Here is a 12,933-nt window from a genome sequence, read left to right as displayed (position 1 = left end):
TCTCATTGTTCTTCAACGCGGTCAGCATGACTAAAGTGCTTTCTCATTAAACTAACAGTGAGCATCCCTACTTAGTCACTCTGCTTTGCTTAGTTAAAGGAGTCAGTTATTCATTCAGCCACACACGTTGAGGGAAAAGTCTCCCCTGTCTTGACGTCCCAGATGAAAAACTGCAGCCACATTTTCTCCAGTAGCACCATGACGCCACTGTTTTCCCCAGACCAGCTTCTTATCCTGTTTGTATGTCGCTACAGTGATACGTTACGCACTGCTCATCTCATGACGCCCGATAGTAATACTTTTACTATACTTGTATATTGTGTTTATCTTAGGTCCTGGGAATTGTGCTTCATTTATCCAATGATGTTCAAGATGATGGAAGGAATTACAAAATCCTACTGTGTCTGACTTCAGTGTACTTGGATATTTCTCTTCTTGCATCACTTTTAAACAGTCCATAATAATTCTCAGTGTAACGCATTTCAGTGTTGCTCCAGGCGAAGATGAGTCCAAACTCCACAAGGATATTCTGCAGTCACAGCTCGGTTGCTTGCTAGTCTCTCTTTCAGAGTGGCTCATATCTCGTGGCGGTGAGTAAATAGTAAATGCAGTCAGCCAGGACAGATGTGTTTCACCTGGTGTAGCGGCCCCTGGGTGGAGCTCCAAGACTGGACGAGGAGCCCAGGTGTCTCCTGTGGCTCCTCCAGCGCTGACGCAGCACAAAGTCATAGTTGGCGGAGGTGCACATGGCATAAAACACGTTGGCTTTGTCGGGGATCTGGAGCTCTGAGGCAGAAAGAGGAATGAAGTGATGAAGTGTATTTGTTTTGTTTTTTTCCAATAGCTTACTTCATCTGCTAGTAATTTTTTTCGGAAATGCTGGAAATTTTAAATCTATTTAGAAAGAATGAAAGCATCACTTAAGACAACAAAAAAAATAAGAGTTTTCCAGATGAAAATAACTTCAGTTATACCCCTTCATGTCTTGCAGTGGATTTGCACTACAGTTTATAAAAAAGGAGCTGGTTTTTGCTTCCTCTATAATGGATTTCATGACAATTACCATTTATGTTATATATGTTATGTATATTACAGATGGCCAAACTTCTTCTGCTACTAGATTAAATATAACGCCGTTTTTTATAACATCTATATTCCCATCGGTGCTAAAGAGCACCTTGGCAGGGCCTAGGAGGAGAACTGGCACCTCTCCAGTTACCAGTCCACCCCCATACTTTGGTCTGTATGAGGACTCGAACCTCCGGTTCCCAAACCGACTCCCTATAGACTGAGCTACTGCCAACCCCCAAAACATAAATATAGAATGTTTCAAGTCTGATGCTGAGTGACTGGCAGCTTTGTAGTTCAGTACATAAATCAGTTTAAAAACTACACATCATTCGTGGTCTTCCTTGTGTCTTGTATGTTGTGACAAGTAACTAACAAAAAAAAAGAAAAGGAAAAGGACTAAAGGAGGCCTGGAGCAGGTTATACTGTACCTAAGATATTCACCTTTTCCATTGTTGAGCATCTGGCAGAGGCTGTAATCACGACAGCAGACATCGTCCATGTTGTGTTTTTCCAGAGCTCTCTGAATCACCTGTCCCGTGTGGTCCTGACTGGTCAGCTGGAGAGGAAACAGTATTTAGACCAGGTTTTTGTGTCCTGCTTTTCATAGAGGGACTCTTTCAAATGAGATAAATAATCTTTATTGACACGTTTCTTTCCGACCTTCATCAGGTATGTGAGCACACCATTGAGACCATGCAGAATAGCCTCCCAATCATCAGTTTATCATTGTTTTGGCCAACTCTGTCATGAACTATTTCTTGATAATTTTTTTCCAACAGATTTCAGGGACAAGCATGGGCTCAATCTTTCCAAACAGTTAAAATACTACGGTTACATTGACAATATTTTCATTACTTACAAGGTGACAGAGGAATTTAATGATTTAGAATTTTCTACATGGCTTTAAGAAGAGTCTTCAGTTTACATGTGAGTTTAGCACAGAGAAAATACACTTTCTTGACATGTGGGTAATGATTAACAGTGGAAGACTGTCTACCACACTTTACTGTAAAAAACCTGATAGAAATCAATGTGGTTGGCTATTAACGCACATCCCACTCCAACTTTTAATTTTTTTAAAAAAAAAATCACTTTTTTCAAATTTGCTGAAAGTGTCACTATATCCTGACAGTACTGCAGTACATGAGGCAGATAATCTGTGAAAAAAATCCTCCTGGGGCTACTAATGGCATAAGGAAAACAACCAATCGGAGCCGAGGAGACTCCAACGCTGTGTTAACTCTCATCAAACTAGGCAGTGCTGATCAAATATAAAATCCAGATTCGGTTACTGCATTGCATATTTTTCCCCTCAAATGTTTTCAGAAACATATTTTAGCGAACTGTTTCGCTGTAAAACATGAACGTTTGCCTAACTTTTTAGACTTCTGATCGTGCACAAATGTGTTGTTTTATTTTTCAAATACGGTTTAATGAAACATGTCAGTTTTCTTTCCATGTAATGAGTCTCAACACAAATGATTTAAGCATTACCAAGACCTTCCTGTGCTGCCTTGTTTTTTCTTCTACTCTCCTACTTCTTACTTCCAGAAAGTGTTTGACTAAGTTAATCAAAAAACTAGATGGCTGACCACAGAAACACAAGATTAGGAAAACCACCGTCCTCACCAATATGCTCTTGTAGACGTTTCCATTGCTGACGGACTCCACGCTGACCCTGATGATACACAAGTCGGCGACCTGCTTGTTGTAGACGGGCAGCACAGCCGGAGGAGAGTAGCCAGCCAATGGCAACTCCGGGCTCAGCACCAGAGAAGAAGAGCTGAGGTCTGGGTGTGAGGAGCTGCTGGAGGAGCTGGACAGACTGGGAGAGGAGGAGGACATGGAGCTGGAGGAAAAATCTTCTGCAACATTGTGGAGCGAGCCTGACGAAGACTGAGGGAGGGGACAAGAGGGAAAGAGAGGGGAAAATGGGAATATTGGGTTACAATTTAAAACCATTTCCACAGCTTTTTTAACCAACTAAGTGGAAAGCCCAATTGAAATTGTCTTTGGCTGTTTAGTTATTTATTTTTTAAACTATGTCCCTGCTTCTGACCTCCATACACTCTGGCTATGAAAACAGGAGACTGTCAAGCTTTAGTTATCCTGGTGCTCCGCATTTTGACGCTGGCACCAGTGGATGGTGCGCGCGACAAGCATGAACACAGGTTTATGCTTGACGCATTGTTTGTTGAGGATTCTCCAAAAACGCCAGAGAGCATACAAACAAAATAATCTGCGAATAAGCAAGAAGTAGTAGAAAAGAAGAGAGCGGAAGTAAAGGAAAGCAGGCTGCCTAGCAACACAAGTAAACACATCCATGATAAACACGGACGTTCTGTAAAACATTACATTTATCTACTCTAAGTATTAACGTGACTGTCGTTTATCTCTAAATCTAAACTACTGTCTGCTTGTAACACTGTAACAACACTTTTTCCATGACCGTATTCTTTTTCTTAGCTCATCCAATCATCATCTTATCTTATCTCACATGTTTATCCACACTCTCCAGAAAAATGTGTTTTTATTTTTCCAGTGTGGTGTCTCTCTCTGCCCACATTTCAGGCTGTTTGACTCCCTGTGGTCTGTATGTGAAGAATCATCCAGATGTTTAAAGTACATGCAAAGCTGCTCGGCCAGTCTTCCCAGCCAGCCAGCCAGGGTGAACTGAAAGCTCTGCTCAGTTACATAGATTCAAAGGTATACGAACATGCGTAGCTACAACGTGCGGCGCCGTTGTGCTGGCTACGGCTTGCTGCCGGGAACACCGCAGCTGCCAGTCTAGATCCTTGACGTTCCACTTCCGAGATTGCTCTGCTGCCGCAGGAAATTCTGCAGGATGCATGTATTTTGTTTCCTTCCGCTTTCTTTGTGTTGGAATTTTAAACTCTGAGGTCTATGGTTAACTGCTCCTCAGATCGCTGTAGGGTGAATCCAGACAGTTAGCTAGAGTTAGCTCTGTCCAGAGTTTTCTTTTGCATGACTATTTTTTGTAGCGGATCTTAGTGTCGCCCATGACAATTGTGATTGGTTTCAAGAAATGCCGATAAGCCAGAGCATGTTATCTCCCATCCCAGAATGCTGTGTGAACTAGCTAGACCCTCCTCCGCTCCACAGTGTGTGGATGGTCTGGCAAAGCGAGACTACCATAAATCTAACTTCAGAGCTCACCTTGAATTTGAGTCTGAGGGGGGAGGGCTGAGGGGCAGAGAGGTCCTCCATGTCTGAACTGCTGGAGCCAGAAGACGACACACTGATCTGGTCAGCGTGGGTCTTCCTGAGGGAGCTATCGCTGGATGATCGCAACCTGCACACACAAACACGGTTTAGTTGTGTACCTTTTCCCAAAATAGCAACTGAAATCCATTCCAATCTACACTGCAGGTGAATAAGGTGAACATTTAAACTTGCACGTTTAATCCTCCTGCTTCAGCATGCTATTGGTGGGTTTAACAAGTAGTGACAACTTAAACAAGAAGTGACAGGCAGCTTTTTGTTTACATTCAACATGTTGGCTACCGAATTGCAGCAACAGCAATCCATTGATGCCGCTGTTGCTGCCATTTTAAAAGATTTTGAAAAGCAAGTTTTCTCTTAAAATGAGACAGAAACTTTCCCTGAAACAATTCCTACAAAAGAAGGATGTGTTTGCCTTACTACCGACCGGCTTTGGTAAATACTTGCTCTGCAAAGTACGTCACCCGGATTGTTGGTCTGATTGGTTGAAGGACTATCCAATTGTGTACAGAGTCATTTGAACTATGCCCGTTGGTCTCTCGTGCAGAGAAAATACAGAGCAGACTCCCCAGACCAACGCTCAATCTCAAATCTATTGAACTGGGCTTGGTCTGGTGATGTCCAGACTAGTGTTTCTGTCCATCTCTTGATAAATATTCTTTTTTATCAACTTGGCCAGATCCCAAAATCCTTCCTCTCCTTCTACATGTCGGGTCCTGAGCTCTGTGCACGGGGGAGTCATTTTGGTGACACCTTGGACAATGACCTCCAGTTTGAATTGCTGTTTTTACAGAGGCCAGTTCCCCCTGGAGGGGAGGGAAGGTGACCGGGTACAACAGCGGACAGAACCACTGAAGAGTCCTAGGTGAAATACATTTTATTTCTTTATCCGGAAAGGCTGCTTGGTTAAGACAAAACAATGATGATGTCTTTTTCACTAGGGTATTGTCCTTACTAGTGACTGGTGATAGTTTGCATTTAGAAAAAAACTAACTCTGTGCAGTCTCTCTCTCAAGATTTATGTATAACAGCAGTCAGTGTCACATCAGGGCAGATGTGGTTAGAGTTACAGACTAGAGGTGGTTTCCAGACTTACGTGGCAAGCTTCTTAGAGATCAGGCGACTGCTCCATGAATTGGGAGAGCTGGGACAGGGGTCAACTGGAGGCTCCAGGTCACGAGACAGCTCATAGCTTCAGGAGACAAAAAAAGATAAATTAAGAAATGATGCAAAAGGCTTTGCAAAAGTCCTCCAATCCACCCGATTGTCTTTATATTGTATGGCAGTGGTGTTAGAGCGTGTCTCACCTCTCCTGGTCTGTGAGCAGTGTGTGCGCCTGCAGCCAGGCGGCGAAGTGATGGTTTACTGGTAGGCTGTAATTGGAGCAGGAAACCTGAAGCTGCCGAATCTGAGAGATAATCTCAAACTCCTACAAGAGAATTAAGTAAAACAACACATAGATTAATTCATAGAAAAGAAAAGAATATAGCTGAACATACAAATATAATGTACACCTGCGCTGGCTATTAAAATTGAATTTAAAACAATCCTAGTCATTCATGTAAGACACCACTTGGAGGCGACACCTACCCTTCTCCGCTTCTCAAAGTTGATGAGTCCACCCTGTGAAAAAAGAAATAAAAAGCAGTCTTACAAATATGACATGATTAAAAGTACCATAAAAGCAGAATAAACTAAAATATCAGGTGGGTGTTTGGGTGTGATGTGTCTTCACCTCCACTGTGTCAGTCAGCGCTGTGTCCAGCATGGTGAGGACAGTCAGGTAAGTGCCCAGGTACGGCACAACACCACTGCTGAAGCCCTGAGGACACAAATCAAGCCACATTTAAAACATTTTGGTAATCACTATGGCCTCCACTGACAAAAAGAGAATCAAACAACTTATTACTTACTTCATGCAAATGAAATATACAATAATAATATATTTGCCAAAAAAAAGTCCTACATGTTGCTCTAATAGCAAATTTGCTTTAAGTAAGAAAGGAAAAGAAAGAGGAACAAAAGGAGGACAGAATATTGATCTTATTATATTTAAACAGACTGAATATGGAAGTATAAAACATTTTACACATAGCCCTACCCGGACTAAGTAAACTGCCAAGCTGTGAGAAACCCAGGCGCCCGGAAATCTGGTTTCTATTTAAGCTCTATTTTTCCAGCCTGAAATCATGTGACTTTTAGGGAAGTAAAATTGATGATCCAGGCGTAGAAAAAATTAGACCTCAGCCTTTCATTTTTAGTTGGCTGGTATAGCTGACACATTCACTTGGTTTTGGTGCTCAAACCTGAAATTGGGGAACCAAGAGGTTATTTCCAAACAAGTGATGACTATTATCTTACAATGTTTCTGGATACTGAGCCGGGGGTGGTACTGTCATCTGGTTGAGTCCCATCCTGCAGGAAAAAAAACATGTCCTGTCAACTTTAATAAAACACAATAACTGTAATTCAGGCTGCCAGGTGTGAGATGATAACAAAGGACATCCACTGATTTGGGGTTGAGCACCTGCTGACAGGTTGTTGTTGTTGGGTTTGGCAGTAAGTACTCATTAGTGCCCAATTTACCACTTTCATTTGTAGTTTTATTGTTGGCTGCGAACAATGACCTTCATTACTACTCTATAGAAACTGGGCTGCTGATAACATCACTGAATACACATTCCTATCAATTGTTTTTTCCACAAGAAAAAAAAAGACTCAGACTGGCAGTTGAACTGGAGACTGAACATTCCGTTTTGTGATTCAACAAGAAATGAGACCATAAATAACCAGCGATTAGAGGCCATTAGTGACAATACGTTCAGTACATGGATCAACAGGTGACGTGTGTATTCCACTTTTCACAGGGCTACATCAACACTTCTATGTTCTAGTTTTAAAATGAATATCTTTCACTAAGTTCAAACCTCGCATCCACACCACTCCAGCGATTTAGAACCACTAAAACGGAGACATTTGACGTTGCTGACGCCGTCTTAGTTTAAAAACTGCGTTTTAGTCTGGCTCTTTGAAACAATGACACAAACATCTATGTTGCTTTCTGATTGGGCCTTATTAGTTATGAAGTGTCCTTCACTGGTTGGTCACGCCCCTTTCACGTTACCCTTTCAAGATAAAACAAACGCAACAGCCTTGACTACTGGTGGTTAATTCAACAAGGATAAGAATAACCTTGTTGCCGATGATTTTATGATGCCATTACTGCCTACATCCACATGAAGTAAGCTATTATTCAAGCAGTTTGTGACAAATCCCGTGTCCATTGCCGTTATCAGCATTACCGGCACACACATGCCCAGTGTTCGTGACTTCTGAGTATTATTCTGAGTATAAGCTGTTACCATCTGGCCTATGCCTCAGCACCCTTTTACCAAGGAAAACGGGTTAAAAACTCTTTTATTCCTATCTCCTTTCATGCTTTAAATGCTATAAGAAGAAGGAGGTAACCATCTTAGTTACCATGACCTGTGGCAAAAGGTGATCCTGATAATGATAATAATAATAATAATAATAATAATAATAATAATAATAATAATAATATTAGAGTGAAAATGACAACGACAAATATGGCGTACACTGTATTAAATCAAGATTCATGTTGACCAACTAGCTGAATAATCATAATAATTGTAAAAGATGTTCGGATACCAGTATCGGCATTGCCTCTGATACTGCCTAAAATGCTGGTATCGGTATGTACTAGAGTTTATGCACAGACCTGATACCACATATTAAAGTCCTAAAGAAAATCTACGTTAAAAGTAGTTTATTTATGTTCTTTCCCCTTTATAACTGACTGTCAAACTGCATAATAAAAGAAAGTTCTGTGGTATTCATTGTTTGTGTTTGTTCATGTTTCACAAAGAGTTTAACCTGAGCCAGACCGACAAAAAAGATAGAAATCATACCACATCCATACAGGGCAGTAGTATACAGCTGTTAAATAATAATAAAATATATGACCCACTGGTATTGGATCAGTACTCGGTATCAGCCAATACGCATGTTCAGGTATCAGAATGGATATCGGGAAGCAAAAAATGGTATTGGACCATCTCTAATAACTGTTTTAGCTGTTGGGATTACAATTTTAACCATGCAGAGCCCCAACATCCCAGTCAAAGCAACAAGCAACCTGTTATTATCTTACTGCAGTGCATTCAATATTTTGTTTTTCCACTCATACCTCGGGAGAGAAGCTACACACAGATCTATTTTCATCATTATTCAGGCAGATCAACCAGTCTGCATTCTCTCGTGTGTGTGTAGTTACCTCTACCAGGATCTCTCTGCTGGTTAGCACACAGTTCTCAACAGGGAAAGTCTCACACAAGAGGTCGAAGGTGGCCATGCTTTCCCTGAAACCAAACAAATTCACATTGTTAAGGCAGTGTTCTTTTTGTAGGGTCAATATTCATGTCTTTTCAAGTCTGCATGCTCAAAAAAGGCAGTTTTCAGCGATGATTCAGAATAAAAATCTGCAGAATTAAGCATGTTCATCAGCTAGTAGCAGAGAAACGTTAATATTCTGATTCCTATCTTGCACTTAGCGCAAGTGTCTTTGCTAGTTTGAGACTGACGCAGTTGTCAATTTCCCGTCTAGCGCCCACGTCATTTAAACAGAAAATGCACCTGCGCCCATCTGTGCGCCTATGGGCGTGCTGGTCTTACAGGAAGATGTGTTCAGGTGCATTCTTGGTGTATTGCTATCTTGAGGCAGCGGACAGTGATCGCGCCATTGACCAACAAAAACCTGGTCTAAAGTCAATGGCGCAGCATTTCATTGTTATTTTAACAGCGCATTAGTAAAATGCGCCTAGGCTTGCCCACAGCGTGCACACACTATGCCTGTCACACACAGAGGGACGCGCAGCAGCACAAAAACTTGAAGATAAAAATGTAAATATTCAGGGCTCCAGATTGCAACCAAGTGGTTGCATTTTGCGACATGCACATGCGCGAGCAGTAAATTTGTCCCACCTTGTTTTTTTTATACGTTAAACGTGGAAGGGGCGCGTCAATGAATCCAGAATCAGTGGCAGGCCAATGAGTGTGAGAAGGATAGAGGATGGCCACTGTGAGTGGCTAATGTGTGGAGGGGTCGGGTCCTAGAGATAATAGAGCGTGCGTAAACGTCTGTGGGAAGGAGAAAGATATCACAACAATGAGCAAGCGTGCGTTGCAGGTCGATTTAAGTTGTGCACCCCTAAATTTTGTGCTTGTGCCCCTAATTGTTTTGGTAGGGGCGACCATTTAGTTAGTCTGGAGCCCTGAGATTACAAAGTACAATAGTATTATGATATGATCTGCTCGCGCTTTCACTTCACGCACAAGCAGATCAGTTTCTTCTCCTGAAAATCTGATTGGTTTATTGCATTTGAAGCCCAAAACACACCTATGATTTAATGAAGACACTAAGTACAACCCTTTTGAACCATGTGCCCAGCACACAAACACTTTTTTCTGCCGCAAACTAGCAAGAGGGAATTCGGACACGCCCTAAACGCAACTGTGCCAGGCGCCTTACACAGATTGATAAACTAGAGCTGAGTTTCTAGAGCTCTGAGTTTAATTTGATTTTTTTTTTTTAAATCTGCAGAAAAATCTCAGAAAAATCAGTGGAAAATTCAGCTGAAAAGAATTATGGGAAGTCTGTGTCTGCAGATTCCGTGTGGCTCTGGTTTCTTAGTATTACAAAAGTGTACCGTGCTGTAACAGTCTGCTGACCTGCTGACAGCAGCCCAGGTCTTCTTGAGGCGATACACAGCGTTGGACTGCAGGGCTGAAAGGACGGCCCTCAGAGAGGAGAAATTCTTCAGTTGCCTGCACTCCTAAACAGAGAAAAAACAAGGAAAGGCTGTTTGGTTATGACATTCTGACAAAAGTCATGGTCATTTACATCACTTCACACAACTAAATTATACATTTTTGTGGACACTGACCTGAGCTATGGCGATCCACCACTCGATGATGCGTGCCCTGTGGGCGGGGCTGGTGCGAGAGCAGCAAGGTGAGCTCGGGGCTGTCGAGGAGTACAGGAAGGTGGAGGCGGATCTGGGCGATGACATGGGAGAGGAAGTGGAAGGGCTGGGAGAGGACGGACAGAGGAGTGAGGTGATGACACGGTTGGTGATGGCGTTAAACTGGGAGATGGTGGCGCGGACGGTGGGCGCCAGGTTTCGGTTTTCCTTCTTGTCGCGCTGGGACCAGACGCAGCCCAGGCAGTGGAAGGGCACCACTCTGACAAACAGCCCCTGAGGGAGAGACACAACACCAATGAGTGACCCACACTGACATGGAAATGAGCTTTGAGATATTTGTTAATGAAACCTACAGCATCCAATCGGGTCAGCTGCTCCGCCACGTCTCTCACAGGGAAGTCCATAAAGTGTTTGTCTTCCTCCTTAGTGGACGCCTCTCCTCCGTCCTCCTGGTCTCCGAGCTCCTGCTGCAATGATTCATTGTTGTTCTGTGACGTAGACTCATTGCAATCTGTCAAACAAACCAAACCTTAAATGACGAACGAAACAGAATGCACAGAGGATTTTATTGTCTATGGTCCATCATGTTGACATCTCCCCTGTACCTTGTTCCTGGAGCCTCTTGAGGAGGGTCTCGGCAGTCTGAGCCAAGCGTCTGAAGCAGAGCCTGTGCCGCAAGTGGACACACAGCAGGTGGAGGTCATGGTACTGAGGGGGGTCGCGGAAGTCTTCACCGTATTCCTCCAGCCACAGCCGGATCACCGGGGGTAAAGGACTGGGGGGGACAAACAGGAAAGTATTAATTATCCTGTCAGCCCTGTTCAGGTTCAGGTTTTCCCCACCATTAAAAATATGTCCCCCTCCCTCTCTACCAAGCTGATGGTGAGCGTCTGGCATCGTAAGGCTGCCGTGCATCACCCACCTGGGTGCTACACATTGGTGATGGTAGAGAGTAGTCCTCCCCTGAAGCGCTTTGAGTGTCTAAGATAAAGTGCTATATAAATGTAAATATAATTTGTGATAATTATTATTATTTAAAGGAGGCCTGGACAACATAGGCATGTGTTGAGGCAGACAAATAAACAATTCTATAACTTTCCTCTATTACATCAAAACTCAATTTGGACTGACGTCTAATCTGAACTAATCTTTGCCAATGGAGGAGTGGTTACTCACCTGCGTTGACAGACCGTGTTATCCAGGTTCCTCATTGAGTCATGTCTGTAGAAAAAGGTAAATGTGTTTACCTATCAGCTGAGCACTACATTTCAATGATAATCATTACATAAAGAGACCACGTGGTGAAAGAAAACACCCTGTAAACAACAAGTGTCCCAAGGTTGATTCTCTATAACGGTTCATCCTGTGGAAAGGTCCTGCAACACTCTTGGGTCCCAGCAGAGACACTGGGGCCTTTCAGAGCGACGAGTGTAAAGAGATAACCAATGTCTCCCTCAGGGGTCAATTCTCCCATCATAAAAATACACATGCAGTATAACTTAAGCATATTGCACAACGTTTTATAACTGGGTAATTCTCTGTACTGCATCAAAAGGTGACACAAGAGAGCAAATAAAAGATTGTAAAAGTTGTGTTTGATCAAACAAGATGAATAAATTGTAAATTATACAGTACCAATCAAGTTTCAGAGCAGGTGGTTTACAAGTTAATGACGGCAACAAAATGTAACGTCCTGAACACAATAATTTAAGGCAAAGGAGGGAAAACGCACTTCCCAGGATATCCTGACTTCACATCAAGCTTACAGGAAACCTGTTGCCACCGGCACAACAGATATGACGGCGACTGTTTGACAAATAATAAATCAACTGAACGGAACTAATGGCCAATTTGCAGTGCATTCAGCAAAGGTGAGCTGTAAGGGACCGAGAGAGACAAAAGACCAGGCAAGTTCAAGGGACTGGATCTGAGCCCGTTTTCGCCGTCAATTATGTAAATAGAATTAGATTAAGAACTGCAACTGGACTCCTGGGGAGCATTAAAAACAAAAGAGGCTTTCTGTGTCTAACCCTGATTGTGTTAGTAGGATTCCCTACTCAGTCAAATTAAATCTCAGTGTACAGGTCACCCAGGTTCAATTCGGTAAAGAAGCTCCACTGGGTGTGGAGGGTGTAGTCATGACCACACTGAAATAGAACAAAGCTCCTGACTGCTTTGTTTGGCTCATGACGTAAAGACCTGTCATAGAATCTTCTCAAGCATCAATAGAGGGTTTGCCGAGGCAAAATAAAGAGGGCGTGAGATAGTTGTCTTCTTTTAGAAATTGATGTATGCATCTGGCAAACTGGTTATGCTCCAAAAACATCATACAGTTTCAACCTTTCTAAAAGTAGCACATGCTGGAAAAACAAATCAATGTCAAAAAAAGTGATATGAAAAATATGAAAGCCCTCAAATCTGCATCTGGCTTCTGATTAGGTGATGTGTTACTGAGGCCAAGAGCTTTTTAAAAACAAAAAATAGTTTAGACCAATGATCTTCAAAAGGAGGTCTGTGACCCAAAGGGGGTCTTCAGAGTAAGTGAAGGCGGGGGGCCACCAAATTATGTTAAAAAATATTTTTTGAAATATGTCTGAAAATATACATTAATATGAAT

The 12,933-nt window shown here is 42.5% G+C and overlaps 1 protein-coding gene across 3 annotated transcripts in view; it reads right to left on the bottom strand.

Annotated features, from left to right (window-relative positions):
- The window catches only part of rgl3a (ral guanine nucleotide dissociation stimulator-like 3a), a 22,760-nt gene that overhangs the window by 1,152 nt on the left and 8,675 nt on the right, over positions 1-12,933 (bottom strand). For 2 of the 3 annotated variants that reach the window (XM_032527315.1, XM_032527334.1), the window contains 15 exons: positions 11,493-11,537; positions 10,922-11,091; positions 10,670-10,827; positions 10,278-10,589; positions 10,063-10,166; positions 8,609-8,693; positions 6,676-6,729; positions 6,050-6,136; positions 5,905-5,937; positions 5,622-5,743; positions 5,411-5,506; positions 4,249-4,384; positions 2,701-2,967; positions 1,513-1,627; positions 1-786 (listed from right to left, as the gene is read on the bottom strand). The exon at positions 1-786 is cut by the window's left edge and continues 1,152 nt beyond it. In XM_032527315.1, coding sequence (XP_032383206.1) covers positions 632-786; positions 1,513-1,627; positions 2,701-2,967; positions 4,249-4,384; positions 5,411-5,506; positions 5,622-5,743; positions 5,905-5,937; positions 6,050-6,136; positions 6,676-6,729; positions 8,609-8,693; positions 10,063-10,166; positions 10,278-10,589; positions 10,670-10,827; positions 10,922-11,091; positions 11,493-11,537 — 1,939 coding nt within the window. In that variant the 3' untranslated portion in view covers positions 1-631. Of the gene's footprint in view, positions 787-1,512; positions 1,628-2,700; positions 2,968-4,248; positions 4,385-5,410; positions 5,507-5,621; positions 5,744-5,904; positions 5,938-6,049; positions 6,140-6,675; positions 6,730-8,608; positions 8,694-10,062; positions 10,167-10,277; positions 10,590-10,669; positions 10,828-10,921; positions 11,092-11,492; positions 11,538-12,933 lie in introns of all 3 variants that reach the window. The other variant, XM_032527325.1, reaches the window with a different exon arrangement.

The sequence above is a fragment of the Etheostoma spectabile genome, chromosome 2, assembly GCF_008692095.1.
Source record: "Etheostoma spectabile isolate EspeVRDwgs_2016 chromosome 2, UIUC_Espe_1.0, whole genome shotgun sequence".
NCBI lineage: Eukaryota > Metazoa > Chordata > Actinopteri > Perciformes > Percidae > Etheostoma > Etheostoma spectabile.
This window is presented reverse-complemented; position numbering and strand designations above follow the sequence as displayed.